Raw genomic sequence first — 15,599 nt, 5'->3', positions numbered from 1 at the left:
ATTAGTTCATAGTATAAGTCTTTACATGCAAAATGGTTGAACATGTTGTCAAAATACAGGATATGGTCAAACATATTTCTATACATTTCCATTAGACATTTTTTCTAAATCTGTCTTGAATTGGTAAATTGCTCCCAGGTGAATCTTGACTTTCTCTAACAGACCCCAGCAAGCAAAAACCGAGACGTTGAAATGACTGCTAACTATAGACCCAATATAGTCCAGCTATGAGTAACCCACTTCTACCCTAAATAACCTTGAATTTGGTTACATGCCATTTTTGCCAAAATAACTTGAAGATGTATGATATTCCAACATGTAAGCAAAGTGTGTTCAAGGTGTTTGCTTTCATTTCTTTTACATGTTCTAAAAATATATGCATCATCTATTCTTGGGCTATGGTTAGACATCTTTTAGACATCTATCATATTCACATTTCTACTTTTGTTTTTTTTTCTCTTATGCCATGCAGTGCTTGCAGTGCTGTCTTTATCTTTCTTTATGGCAATGATGGTCTTTCAACGAATTACAGTACAAACAGTAAAAGCGTAAATGTAAATTTTGTCAAGTCTCTTGCAATCAAACTCACACATAACTTATACTAAGTGTAACTTACAATTTACAACACTTGTCGTCAAAACTTTAGCCATAGTTTACATCAGAACATCACTTCAGAGTAAACTGTTATATTGAAAACATGACTAAACAATTTGACTGTCTTATCCGTACACAATGAAACAAGGACTTGTCATTCTGATGGCACTGACATGTTCATTGACACAGATATTTAATTTTGAGAGATGAACTAAGTATTTTGAGTAAACGAGTGGCTTTTGCAGGTTATCCATGATGTTTTGCTATTTGTACAAATTGTTTTGAGAAATGCACTTACTGTTTTGCAAATTGTGAGTATGATTCGAGAAATGTACCAAAGCGACTGAGAAAAACTGTAATTTCTGTCTGCGTGTAAAGTGAAATGGCAGAAGCTAATGTTCATTTGTCTCAGGATCAGTTCATCTGTTCAATCTGTCTGGATTTACTGAAGGATCCTGTGACCATTCCCTGTGGACACAGTTACTGTATGAGCTGTATTACAGACTACTGGGATCAGAAGAGAGTCTACAGCTGCCCTCAATGCAGACAGACCTTCACTACAAGACCTGTTAAAAACACCATGCTGGCTGAAGTGATGGAGATACTGAAGACGACAAAACTACAAGCTGCTCGTCCTGATCACTGTTATGCTGAAGCTGGAGATGTGAAGTGTGACGTCTGTACTGAGAGAAAACACAAAGCTGTCAAGTCCTGTCTGGTGTGTCTGAACTCTTACTGTCAAAATCATCTTGAACAACATGAGAAATTCTTTAAAGGCAAGAAGCACAACCTGATAGACGCCACTGGACGACTTCAGCAGATGATCTGCCCTCAACATGAGAAACTTTTAGAGATTTACTGTAAAACTGATCAGCTCTGTATATGTTATCTGTGTATGGTGGGGAAGCACAAGAATCACAACACTATACCAGCTAAAGAAGAGAGGACTGAGAAACAGGTAAAAGATTAAGAGTGATTTTAAAATATCATATACTATTTTAAGTAGAGGACATAGTAAAGACATCATGTTTGACCCGTCGCCCAAGGTTGGATTTGCAGAGTTCAACAAAAAAAAAAAACATTCTAATGTACATTTTTAATCATTTTCCACATTCAACAGAAAGAACTGAAGGAGACGCAGAGAAAATACCAGCAGAGAATCCAGGAGAGTCAGAAGAAGCTTCAGGAGCTGAGAGATGCTGTGGAGACTCATAAGGTGAGTTTTGATCAGAAGAACAACTGCTGTCTGCTGTTTCAGATCTGTTTCAGACTCAGTTAAGACTCTCATTCAATCAGTCAGTGAGGAGTTCAGTGCTGGATGACTTTGACTGAAGTTCACTGTGTGTAACAGACTGTGTGATGTACCAGTAAGAGCTGAATGAATGCTGCTGATTCTAATGCTCCTCTCTCTGTGTGTCCTAACAGCGCTCTGCACAGACAGCAGTGGACGACACTGAGAGGATCTTTACTCAACTGATCCGATCCATTGAGAGAAGACGATCTGAGGTGACACAGCTGATCAGAGATCAGGAAAAGACTGCAGTGAGTGAAGCTGAAGGACTCTTGAAGCGACTGGAGCAGGAGATTGATGATCTGAGGAGGAGAGACGCTGAGCTGGAGCAGCTTTCACACACAGATGATCACATCCATTTCCTCCAGGTAACAGAGATCTGAAAAACACAACAGTGATCTGTAGGAAGTGAAGAGCACGTTTTACTGAAATTATATTTTCTATGAAATGTTTCAGTGTCATCAGTTTATGTTTGTGTTGTTTGTCTTTGTGTTTGTGTAGAGTTTTCAGTCTCTCTCTGTTCCTCCTGGATCTTCAGACTCACTCAGCATCACTGTCAGCTCTCTCATCTCTTTTGATGATGTAGGAAAATCTGTGTCTCATCTGAGAGAGAAACTGAAGGATTTCTGTAGAGAAGAGAGAAAGATATTTGATAAAGGTAAAGCAACTATTTATTTCTACAGTATTTTATCAGCAATAATCCAGCTACAAAGGCACACATCATAATAATAACTATGTTATATATTTTTTTAAATATTGCTGTCTTAATTATTTTTTGTTAATATATTAGTTACTCCTGAGCCGAAGACCAGAGAGCAGTTCCTAAAATGTGAGTCTCAACCACTTCACTCTATAATGATAAATCAAACTGAATGTGCAGAATAAACAGAAACATTTCTATGCTTGCCCACAGTGAAACATATCTGAGATCAAATAGCTGTTTATTTTTAATTTTACATGCAAACAATGTTTCTATAAACAAAAATTCTAAACTTTGGGACTTCGACAATGAATATCATGTTTACACTTTACAAACAACAACACACACATGATTATGAATATAACAGTGAGACAAACAGATTAGGTTATTTCTCTAAATTACATTCTGTTACCTGTAAATAAGTTTGATTTTAATGATTTGAAATTAACATTTTCTGATTGATTTTCCACCATCAGATTATCATCACTTCACTGCAGATCCAAACACAGCACATAAACGTCTCTGTCTGTCTGAGGGGAACAGAGTGATTACTAAAACTGACACAGTCCAGCAGTATCCTGATCATCCAGACAGATTTGATGATTGTTATCAGGTGTTGTGTAGTGAGAGTGTGAGTGGACGCTGTTACTGGGAGGTTGAGTGGAGTGGTCAGGTGGATATATCAGTGTCATATAAGAGCATCAGCAGGAAGGGATTGGGTAATGAGTGTGTGTTCGGAGGTAATAATCAGTCCTGGAGATTGCGCTGCTTTGACTCCAGTTGTTCATTCTGGCACAATAACAATCAAACAAAACTCCCTGTAGTGTCCAGATCTTCTAGAATAGGAGTTTATGTGGATCACAGTGCAGGATCTCTGTCCTTCTACAGCATCTCTGACACAATGACCCTCATCCACAGAGTCAACACCACATTCACTAAACCTCTCTATCCTGGGTTTTGTGTTTGGGGATCAGTGAAACTGTGTGATATAACAATATAGATGATGCAGAGATTATCATACAAGTTAAAATGAATGATGAATCAACAACCATGTGTCAAGTATAATTTTTCGAATCACTTTATTATTATTGCTTTTCTGTCTTTAAGTTTCTAGATTTTACATGTACATATTGTAAGGTGATGCGAAAAAACCCTGACAAAAGGTATTTCTAAAACCAGCGGCAAATGGTTGAATCCACATGGAACCGCTTTGAAATTCCTGTTGAATTATCGTCTGAAACCTTTCTCAAAGAATTCACATCTACCCCCCAAGACAGCTACCCCATGGGGTGAGACAGAAGAGACACACACCCTACCACACTTTCTCGTCCCCCTCTTCTAAAAGCAAACTGTATATGGAATACTACATTCTACATGCACAAAGTATCTGAAACTGGTCTTGTTTGGTGTTATATGAAGTGTTTTTAATGCAAGTGGTACATTTGGGTTTATTAATATGACAACATGATTCAATGTTAATCTGCAACAATAAAAGTAAGCAAACTTAACATAATGTTGGGAGACACCTCCTACCTTAGACGTTGACCAATCACCCACTGTATGTATATTAGGCAACACCCCTGGGCTTACGAGAACCAATCAGTATATCATTATCACAATGCTTTGTTCTCTGGATATTTAAGGGAAATGTTAAAAGATTCAGAGGGGACTTTCTATATCCAGAAATGCATCCCCATGATGCGGTATCTTTGATACAGCATCATGTATTTTTATTTTACTTTGAGGAATCTGTAAACAGATCTTCATCATTTGCCAGGTATGCAATATTCTCATTTGATTCTTCGTGTTTTAATTGGATTGTAAATTGGCTTCTGAATTATGTTTTCCTACCTGTTTAATAAATTGTTACGTTTGCATTCATTCTAATTTGCTCTGTATTATTGACTCTTCTAAGTTACTATACAGTATTACGATATCCTTTGTTACCACAAATCTTTGAGTGGGGTTAATTCATGTTAATAGATTATTATCCATTTTATAATTACGTTATTCTATAGTCATATGATTTAACTATAAGCAGCTAGAAGGAGCTAAGCTAAACCTCTGGTTATAATTCATTAAGTGGTGTAAGCAACTGTGGGGGCTATATGGATACTATTTAATGAGAGCACGTAAACATGAAGTGGTATTGTTAAATTGCTTTAGCCATAACCTTTAGTTTTTGTATGGTCAGATTAATTATTTAACCTTAACTAAGTTGTTTTGTAATCGCATTTGGTAATCATAATTACCTTTGTTATAATCACTTTGTTATATAGTCCTATGATTTAACTATATGCGTCTAGAAGGAGCTAGACTGAACCTCTGATTATGGTTTAAGTTTTATACTTAATTGACGATTTTTGAGAGCTACATGGGGACCTTTAAACAAGAGATTGACATTGTTAAATTGCTTTAGCTACAACCTTTAGTAGCTACAGTTGAGTTTGTGTTCAGTACCCGCACATGGCCGGTGTGGGCTGATAAGACATTGGTAATCGAATGAATGAGTTAAATATTATTTTGAGTCAAATAGAATTATCAAACGTTTGTCCAAATTCTACAATTACATCAATTTGATTCATATTACAATATGTCTTTATCTTCGTGGAGTCAGATGAAGCTACCCAAACGTCATTGGTAAGCGCCTGAAATGACCGAACGCGCAACGATCCTTCTGCCGTTTGGATTCCGCCGTTGGGCCAAACGGATGGATATATATTTTATTTTTCCCCTTACAATATTCCTGAACATTTACGTGTACTTATCAGCATAAATTTATTATTTAAGCATTTTGGCGTTTGCCTCTAGAGGGCGTTTAAGTTTAAAGTAAACGATCAATCCTTGGCGTTCATTGTTTCAGTGTTTTTATGTAAAGGATGCCTTCTTCAAAAAGTTTTGACATCTAAAAAATAAACATATAAATAATATCAAGGAAATTACAAAATGCCACCTGTGTTCACAAATGCCGTTCATGTGTTTCTGAGTTTTAAACATAGTGATATATATAGCGTACAGTGAGGTTATATGTATGTGCCATAAGAAAATGAATCATGGTTTTATTATAGTAACCATGTTTTTTTGGCAGATTGATAACCATTTTACTCACCATAGTTTTGCTACAAATAGCATTGATTTTTTATTTCAGACCTAGAAATCCCATTGTTAAACTCTGGTTACTCTAGAGACAATAATTTGTGTCACTAGTTTTTGGATAAAATTGGTTACTAGTTTTACTACCAATTAAACAAAAAACAAGTTGCTTTAATTAAACTATGTTTAATTTTCATCAGAGGTGTTTTTATCTTAAAGGGGTCATATTTTGAGAATTTTTAAGATTTACAACAAACTGTAAATTAAATACAAACACTGATCACAATGATGGTAGTTTGTTGAAACTGAAACTCATTTGTGCTGTCAATTTTCCCCTTTCTTTCTCTCTGCACTAAATGGCAGTATTGTGGTTGGATAGTGCAGATTAAGGGGCATTACCTACATCTCAAAACAGGCAAAAATTTTAACTACCTATTTTTTCACATGCTTGCAGAGTTTTCTAGGTTGATAGAAGCACTGGAGACCCAATTATAGCATTAAAACATGGAAAAGTCAGATTTTCATGCTATGACCTCTTTAAAAAGTAACACTGAAGCAAAGTTAAAATCTTTTTCTCTCTACCACTATCTCTGTCTGAAACCTAAAATTACAAGTTGCTTGCAGAGTTACATGGATAAGTTTAACTTTTAAACTGCTGTCAGAACAGATACAACAGGTGTTAAACTATTCCAGCATCCACCCACGTGATTTAGTAGACAAATCTTCTCACTGAGTCTAATAATGACACACTGTGTATATTGATTGTGCAAAGGTGCTGAGCTTCATGAAGTATTGCATGTCAAACACTTTCTCCCCCACACATACACAAACTCCATCAGCTTTTATCCTGCCTAAAGGATTGATATTGTTGATGAAACTGGCTGAGTTGCTTTGTTAGTGTTTGTAATGTTGTGTTTTGCCTGTTGTATCATAGTTTTTTATTTGATTATATTTATTATTACCTCATGGGTTTCTTGAAGCATTCTGAAACTTAACAGTAAAGCAAAAATATAGCACGACCAGAATCATAAGAAAAACATATCAGAGTTATTGATATGCTATTGTGGCAGTATGCATCTACATAAGGGGTTAAACTGTGATCTGTTACTCTGAGGAAGCCTCATTACGTATAGTATAAAAGGGGTGAACTTGTGCCACCCGGATGTGCGTCATCTAAGCGTTACCGTTTCTGGGTGACTGTGCGCCACCCGGATCTGCGTCATCTAAGCGTTGCAGTTGTGTGTGTGCCGGTGTATCGTGGCTTGAGAGGTAAGGCTGTAAGCTGCTAATTATACGGTGGCTTTTGGCTGTTTTACGACATCAATCCTATTCTTTTATAGTGGACTGAGGAAATGCAAAGCGTGTATGTAATCCGACACGTCTCTTAACTGGGTTAATCTGTGTGGCGATCGCCATTCACGGAGGTATGCCCTTTTAACTGTGGCACATTATGTATGGGGTAAGTGTTTGGTTAGTTATGTTTTCTGTATGTGTTTGCCTTTAGACGCCTGGAGCGTGTTGTGGTGGGCTGACGGACTGCTGTAATTCCGATTCATTCATTGTGCTGCTGCGGGTTGCGCTGTGTTGCTTCCTCCGCTATGTGTGTGCGTTGTTCACTTTGGGCTGCGGTCCGTGTGAACCTCGATTAAGGTAACGAAGTGGTGATTTCGCTTTGCTGGTCTCTCAACGGCCCGTGGTTGTGGACGGCTTCGTTAACCCGTCGTTTTCGGAACAGCCCTCCATACCTGACTGTCTGTGGTAAATTCTGTGCCAGTTGGCTAATGTACTGTTTCAAAGTGTATTCCTTCCTCCACTAACATACGATTCCCTCAACGTCTACTTTGCAGTAACCACTATGGGGTATTTCTTTAAAAATTGAATTGTGATTCAGTTTTTCTTTTCTTTCATTTGTTTGGTTGTTTAACTGTATGCATTCAGCAAAGTTATTATAATTTGTATTCTTTTGTTGTAATTTGTTTTTTTTATTTTATTTAATTTGTATATGTATCTTCATACACACCTGCGGCGTCTGCCGGCTTGCAAGCTGTATTGACGCTCTCTTTGTCCCCGGTGTGGCGTGCTTTTCTTAGCTTGTTGCAGCCTGCTAAGGGTAAGGTGCAATGGTGCCTGTCATACCTGAATGTATGCAAGTTGTCTCGTATTAACTGTGAAACCTGGTCCTAACTGTGATTAACTGTCTGGCTTACAAGGGGTAGATTTCTAGATCGTTTTTTGCATCCAGCTGTGAGGGTTTTGGTTACCGCTTTACAAGTTGACTAATGGTGTGTGTGTGTGTGTTTTATGATTGAAATTGTGTATTCTTTTTTTTTGTTTCTTTGTTTTAGAATTGGGGCGGCAGACAGCAGAAGTCTTAGGAGTTGTTTCCTCTTACTCTCGGTGGTGGTATTCTTCACTGATTGCCGTGCTCCATTTGAGGTGCAGTGTATCTGTGCTGTGTGCACGTGTGGTGGATGTGACTTTGCTGTGTCTTTTTTCTCTTCATTCTAGATAGGAGAGTTCGGGACTTGTTCCTGAGAGGAGCTGAATGCCGATCCCCAATTTGTGTGCGTGTGGTTGTGAATTGAAATTTATATTGTTATTGTGTCTGTGATGTACTTAGTGCATCTTTGTTTTATTGCAAAATAAATAAATTTATTTTTATATACAAGTTGTGTCTCATACCTTACCCCACCGAACTGAACCTGTGAGCTTTATTTTGGTTTAGATCAATTCCCCTATAAATTAACTCGGGGTGGCGTAGTCGGTCTTATATGGGCTTCTGATTTGATTGCCCTTTCCCAATTATTCCTGTTCGCCACATTTGGCGTATAGTCGGCAGGATCGGTGCTGTTATAGGTTGAGACACAAAAAAAAAAAAAAAATCCTTTTTCCTTTTTGTGGTGTTTTTCTCTTTTTCAGAATTGTGGTGACTGCTCAATAGACGGGCTGGTGGTGGTAAGCATTTTTTTGCTTAAATAATGGAGGAGGAATTACAGAATATGAGGGATTTAGTGGCCCAATTGAGGGCAGAAAACGAGCGACTGCAGCAGGACCAGGTGCCTGTTGGGGTGCCAGGTCCTGGTGCAGCTGCTGCTAATGTAGTACCATCGGTTACGCCACAGTCAGCTAGTGTGAGTGCCGGCGCGGCGGAACGATTTGTTTTCATACCACGGGAGAGACGTTGTCCCAAATTTAATGGTAGAAGCGGCGTTAGCATTAGCGAATGGGTGGAAGAGGCCGAGGCATGTATGCGTTTGCGTCAGATGTCTCGATTAGATCAAGCCTTCTTCTTATTTGATCATCTCGAAGGAGAGGCTCGCGAGGAAATTAAATATCGGCCTGATTCCGAAAAGTGTGACCCGGATAAGATTATTTTTGCATTGCGTGACTTGTATGGGTGCTCTGAGTCATATGTGGCACTCCAAGAAGTATTTTTTTCTCGAAGACAACAAGAGGGTGAAACATTATTAGAATTCTCCTTGGCTTTATTAAGCTTATTGGAGAAAGTTAAAAGTCGAGCCCCTCATGTCATTCCAAATGCCGATACGGTGTTAAGGGATCAGTTTGTTGAGTGTGTATTGGATAGTGCTCTCCGCAGGGAGCTTAAGCAGTTTGTTCGACGTCAGCCCACTGCAACATTGTTGGAAGTACGTGGGGAGGCCATTAGATGGGAACGCGAGGGAACGCTCGGTGGGGTACGTGGTCGAAGCCATTCAGTCCCCCTGGTGAGTGGGATTCAGTATGGGGTGCATGGCGAATCTGGCGCGGGCATTGGGTCGAGTCAAGGGACCCAAACGTCCGAACTAGATGAGCTACGGAAGCTGCTGCGTCAACAGCAGCAGCAGATAGACAACCTTACTCGCGCTATTGCACAAAATCAAAACTCTTATACTCGGGGTCGTTCCCCTCGTATGGATAGGATCGTTTGTAGGCGATGTCAGCAGTCAGGGCATTTTGCTCGGGAGTGTGATGGGGAACGACAACCCCCTCACCCTCAGCAACGGCCCTTTGCTGCTTCTTCCTCCGAGTTGGGGCAGCCGCACAGATCACAGCCGTCGGGAAACTAGTTCCCGCCGAGCTGTTGGGCCAAAGCTCGGTAGGGGATTTTGTCGGCTCTCATACGACTAATCATAAGAAAACTGCATCACACTTGGTTTCCTCTTGTCCACATCTTGTCGTGAGTATGGGGGGCGTTTCTGTGCCCTGTTTAATCGATACTGGCTCCATGGTGACGACGATTACGGAGAGCTGTTTTCAACAGCAATTCCAGCCATGGGGCCAGGATCGGTTACAGTCGTGCCATTGGCTGCAGCTTCGGGCAGCTAATGGACTGGGAATTCCATATATTGGTTATATGGAACTGGATATTGAATTTTGCGGCAATTTAATTCGTGGATGCGGAGTCCTTGTCGTCCGAGATCCTCCTGGTGGTTGGTGCACGAATGTCCCTGGGATTCTGGGGATGAACGTGCTCAGTCGTTGCTACCGGGAGCTCTTTGGGCGACATGGTCCCGCTTTATTTGAGTTACCGGCCGTGACGCATGATTCTAAAATCTCTCAGGCATTTCAACATTGTCAACAGACGTTTGGAGTTCCTGCGCGTGAGGGTGACGTACGGGTTCGGGGGCGTGCAGTGTGCCGCATTCCGGGTGGTACTATGAAGTTGGTGGCAGCAACGTGTTCAGCCTCGTATGTGGGTAATGTTGTGCTATTTGAACCCCCAGAAACCGGCCTGCCGGCAGGTTTGCTTGCTTCTCCAGCCTTGGTGCATATAGCAGGTGGCACTGTGTATGTGCCCCTGGTTAACGTTGGCACCGTGGATGTGGTGCTTTATCCTACCACCGTGGTAGGTAAGTTGACAGAAGTGTATCTTGTGAACTTACCTGACGGTGTGACTGAAGTTCCAACAGCTATTGCTCGGGTGGCTTCTTGTGAGGTCCCAGGTATTGTCGGTCCCTGCACAAATCGAGTCAGTTGATTTAAGTGGATTGACAACGGAGGAACAGGGATGTGTTAAAGATCTTCTTTGTGAGTTTCAGAATGTGTTCTCTGCCCATGAGGGAGACTTGGGTTGCACAGACCTTCTCTCTCATGAGATTCCTTTGCTTGACGATGCACCGGTTCGTCAGCGCTATAGGCGAATCCCTCCATCGGAGTACGAATTGGTAAAAACCCATATTAATCAGTTGCTGGATGCTCAGATTATCCGAGAAAGTTGTAGTCCGTACGCATCACCAATTGTATTGGTTAAGAAGAAAGACGGTAGTCTGCGCATGTGCGTAGACTACCGTCAACTTAACGCAAAGACTCGAAAAAACGCCTTTCCATTGCCTCGAATTGAGGAGACGTTAGATTCATTGACAGGGGCTCGTTGGTTTTCAACATTAGATCTGGCCAGTGGTTACAATCAGGTCCCTGTCTCTGAATCTGACAGACCGAAGACTGCCTTTTGTACGCCCTTTGGGCTTTTCGAATGGAATAGAATGCCCTTCGGCCTCTGTAATGCACCCAGTACGTTCCAACGTTTAATGGAACGACTGTTTGGGGACCAGCGACAGCAATCTGTGTTGTTATATCTGGATGATCTAATTGTGTTTTCTTCATCAGTGCAGCAACATCTCCAGAGGCTGAGAGTGGTGTTAAGTCGGTTACAAGTCGAGGGCCTTAAAGTGAAGTTGGAGACGTGTGCGTTCTTTAGGGAAGAAGTGAGTTACCTTGGACATGTTATATCCGCTCGAGGTGTAACTACGGACCCGGGTAAGATTGAGGCAGTGGCTCGGTGGCCGCATCCGGTAACTGTATCAGAGCTGCGAACCTTTTTGGGGTTTGTTAGCTATTATCGACGCTGCGTGGAGGGGTTTGCCAAACTGGCTGCCCCATTACATAAGTTGGTGACAGAGTTAACCGGGGGTAAGTCGCGTAAAAGAGGCAGACAGGAATTGATTGAGGTATGGTCTGAGCAGTGCGAGGAAGCTTTTCAAGCTCTTAAGTGCAAGCTTACTACTGCCCCTATTCTGGCGTATGCGGATTTTGCACGTCCCTTCATACTGGAAGTGGATGCTAGTTACACTGGATTGGGTGCAGTATTATCTCAGGAGGTTGACGGTAGGGTACGACCGGTTGCTTACGCGAGTCGTAGCCTTAGACCAGCAGAGCGTAATACTGCTACCTATAGCTCCATGCGACTTGAGTTCTTGGCCCTTAAATGGGCCATGACCGAAAAGTTTAGAGAGTATCTGCTAGGTCACAAGTGTCTGGTGCGGACTGATAACAATCCCCTCAGTCATTTAGCTACGGCCAAGTTGGGAGCAACCGAGCAGCGTTGGGCTGCTGAATTGGCCGTATTTGATTTTGAGATTCAGTATCGATCTGGCAAGTGTAACCAGAATGCTGATGCACTGTCAAGGCAGAATTCTGTTGGCCAGGAATGCAGTGGGGCGTTAGGTGTGACTATTCCTGAAGTGTTAAGGCAGGCAGTGATCGGAGAGTGTGAGGTACCAATAACATCGAGTGCCATGCAGGTATTACCGAGCCGTTCCATGGCAGATGTAAGTTTAATGCAAGGGGCAGACCCGGTTATTGGGCAGGTACTGGAGTTTTGGAGGAGAGGTCAACGTCCGGGGCCAATAGAGAGGAAATGTTTGACCAAGCCCGCGTTGATACTACTTCAACAATGGGACAGACTAGTAGAAGAGGAAGGCTGCTTGTATCGTAAGATTTTCCGCCCAGATGGTGGGGAATTGGTATTGCAGTTAGTGCTGCCCATGGCGTTGAGGTCTGAAATCCTTACCCTGTTGCACCAACAGCATGGACATCAGGGTATTGAACGTACCCTGGAATTAGTTCGCCAGCGGTGCTACTGGCCTGGGGTATCGGCTGATACTGCTCGTTGGGTCCAAGAATGCGAGCGGTGCCAGCTGGCCAAAGATGTTGCTCCTGTAGCTCGTAGCTATATGGGGCATTTGTTGGCCTCACGGCCAAATGAGATTGTAGCCCTGGACTTCACTATGTTGGAGCCTTCGCATTCTGGGCAGGAGAATGTGTTGGTCATGACCGACGTATTTAGCAAATTCACGGTAGCCGTTCCTACCTGGGATCAACGTGCAGAAACTGTGGCACGTGTTTTAGTGGAGGAGTGGTTCTATAAATTTGGGGTTCCCGGGCGGATCCACTCCGATCAGGGACGTAATTTCGAGTCCGCGTTGATACAGCAGCTGTGTCGTCTCTACCAGGTGACCAAGTCCCGTAGTACCCCTTATCACCCAGCCGGCAACGGGCAATGTGAAAGGTTTAATCGCACCTTGCACAATTTATTGAGAACATTGCCGGCGGGAAGTAAAAGGGACTGGGCTTCGTGTCTGGCACAAATGCTCTTTTGTTATAACACCACTCCGCATCAGGCAACCGGGGAGTCGCCCCATTTTCTGATGTTTGGACAGGAGCCTAGGTTGCCAGTAGATTTTTTGCTTGGCCGTGTAACCGACCCTGTAGCTGGGGTGGTACATCGGTGGGTTGAGGAACATCAGGCTCAGTTACAGGTTGCGTTTGAGGGGGCTCGAGGGCGTTTACAGGCTGCTGCAAGTCGCCGCAAAACTGCATATGATCAACGTGTGAGAGAGCTGCCTTTGAGCGAGGGCCAGCTGGTGTATTTAAGGGAACATGGTATTCGAGGTCGTCGGAAGATACAGGATATCTGGAGTTCCATAGAGTACCAGGTAGTACGAGCACCAGAGGCTGAGGGTGCAGTGTATGCAGTGGCTCCAGTGGGCGACCTTAGTAAGGTACGTCATGTACACCGGTCCTTATTAAAGCCTCGGATTCAGAAAGAGGGAGTAGTGGACGATGTCCCTACTAGTGTGGAATTTCCAGTGCAAGAGGTGAGTGAAGGAGTGGAAGAGGTAGATGAGGGTGACGTGGCCTTTGTGGTAGCTGGAGCTCCGTCAGGGGGCACTGTAGGTCACCCACCTTCGTTGGTAGTGACTCGGGCCAACCCACCCACTATAGACCCTGTGGTAGGAGTGTCAGAGGAGATTAGGGGTGAGAATGTTGGGCAGGCATCTGTGTCCCATCCTGATTCTTCAGAGTCTTCTGATTTAGCCCCACGTCGAACTAGGCGTGTTGGTGCTGGGCAGCATTCTAACATGTATCATCTACCACGACCTGTGGGTGGAGGGGTTGGTAGCGAGGATTCCATTGCGGAGTCTAATGCTGTTCTGGTCCTGTTTAGGCCTTGGGACTAGAAATGACCCTTTGAGTTAAGTTCCACCGTCGGGACGACGATGACTAGTGGGGGGGTAGACTGTGGCAGTATGCATCTACATAAGGGGTTAAACTGTGATCTGTTACTCTGAGGAAGCCTCATTACGTATAGTATAAAAGGGGTGAACTTGTGCCACCCGGATGTGCGTCATCTAAGCGTTACCGTTTCTGGGTGACTGTGCGCCACCCGGATCTGCGTCATCTAAGCGTTGCAGTTGTGTGTGTGCCGGTGTATCGTGGCTTGAGAGGTAAGGCTGTAAGCTGCTAATTATACGGTGGCTTTTGGCTGTTTTACGACATCAATCCTATTCTTTTATAGTGGACTGAGGAAATGCAAAGCGTGTATGTAATCCGACACGTCTCTTAACTGGGTTAATCTGTGCGGCGATCGCCATTCACGGAGGTATGCCCTTTTAACTGTGGCACATTATGTATGGGGTAAGTGTTTGGTTAGTTATGTTTTCTGTATGTGTTTGCCTTTAGACGCCTGGAGCGTGTTGTGGTGGGCTGACGGACTGCTGTAATTCCGATTCATTCATTGTGCTGCTGCGGGTTGCGCTGTGTTGCTTCCTCCGCTATGTGTGTGCGTTGTTCACTTTGGGCTGCGGTCCGTGTGAACCTCGATTAAGGTAACGAAGTGGTGATTTCGCTTTGCTGGTCTCTCAACGGCCCGTGGTTGTGGACGGCTTCGTTAACCCGTCGTTTTCGGAACAGCCCTCCATACCTGACTGTCTGTGGTAAATTCTGTGCCAGTTGGCTAATGTACTGTTTCAAAGTGTATTCCTTCCTCCACTAACGTACGATTCCCTCAACGTCTACTTTGCAGTAACCACTATGGGGTATTTCTTTAACAATTGAATTGTGATTCAGTTTTTCTTTTCTTTCATTTGTTTGGTTGTTTAACTGTATGCATTCAGCAAAGTTATTATAATTTGTATTCTTTTGTTGTAATTTGTTTTTTTTATTTTATTTAATTTGTATATGTATCTTCATACACACCTGCGGCGTCTGCCGGCTTGCAAGCTGTATTGACGCTCTCTTTGTCCCCGGTGTGGCGTGCTTTTCTTAGCTTGTTGCAGCCTGCTAAGGGTAAGGTGCAATGGTGCCTGTCATACCTGAATGTATGCAAGTTGTCTCGTATTAACTGTGAAACCTGGTCCTAACTGTGATTAACTGTCTGGCTTACAAGGGGTAGATTTCTAGATCGTTTTTTTGCATCCAGCTGTGAGGGTTTTGGTTACCGCTTTACAAGTTGACTAATGGTGTGTGTGTGTGTGTTTTATGATTGAAATTGTGTATTCTTTTTTTTTGTTTCTTTGTTTTAGAATTGGGGCGGCAGACAGCAGAAGTCTTAGGAGTTGTTTCCTCTTACTCTCGGTGGTGGTATTCTTCACTGATTGCCGTGCTCCATTTGAGGTGCAGTGTATCTGTGCTGTGTGCACGTGTGGTGGATGTGACTTTGCTGTGTCTTTTTTCTCTTCATTCTAGATAGGAGAGTTCGGGACTTGTTCCTGAGAGGAGCTGAATGCCGATCCCCAATTTGTGTGCGTGTGGTTGTGAATTGAAATTTATATTGTTATTGTGTCTGTGATGTACTTAGTGCATCTTTGTTTTATTGCAAAATAAATAAATTTATTTTTATATACAAGTTGTGTCTCATAC

The 15,599-nt window shown here is 42.6% G+C and overlaps 1 protein-coding gene and 1 long non-coding RNA gene across 2 annotated transcripts; both read left to right on the top strand.

The window, feature by feature from the left end:
- The first annotated feature begins 976 nt into the window (after positions 1-976).
- LOC129443017 (tripartite motif-containing protein 16-like) lies at positions 977-3,595 on the top strand. The gene is made up of 6 exons (XM_073856376.1): positions 977-1,552; positions 1,715-1,810; positions 2,020-2,253; positions 2,387-2,543; positions 2,676-2,714; positions 3,062-3,595. The coding sequence occupies exons 1-6, from the start codon at positions 977-979 to the stop codon at positions 3,583-3,585; spliced, it is 1,626 nt and encodes a 541-aa protein (XP_073712477.1). The 3' UTR covers positions 3,586-3,595.
- Positions 3,596-6,739: 3,144 nt separating this feature from the next.
- On the top strand, positions 6,740-15,583 carry LOC141350615 (uncharacterized). The gene is made up of 3 exons (XR_012358735.1): positions 6,740-8,242; positions 8,598-8,633; positions 15,263-15,583. It is a non-coding gene; the product is annotated as an uncharacterized lncRNA (long non-coding RNA).
- The last annotated feature ends 16 nt before the right edge of the window (positions 15,584-15,599 follow it).

The sequence above is a fragment of the Misgurnus anguillicaudatus genome, chromosome 2, assembly GCF_027580225.2.
Source record: "Misgurnus anguillicaudatus chromosome 2, ASM2758022v2, whole genome shotgun sequence".
NCBI classification, from domain to species: domain Eukaryota; kingdom Metazoa; phylum Chordata; class Actinopteri; order Cypriniformes; family Cobitidae; genus Misgurnus; species Misgurnus anguillicaudatus.
The sequence above is the reverse complement of the archived record's forward strand: the minus strand, read 5'-3'. Positions and strand labels throughout refer to the sequence as shown.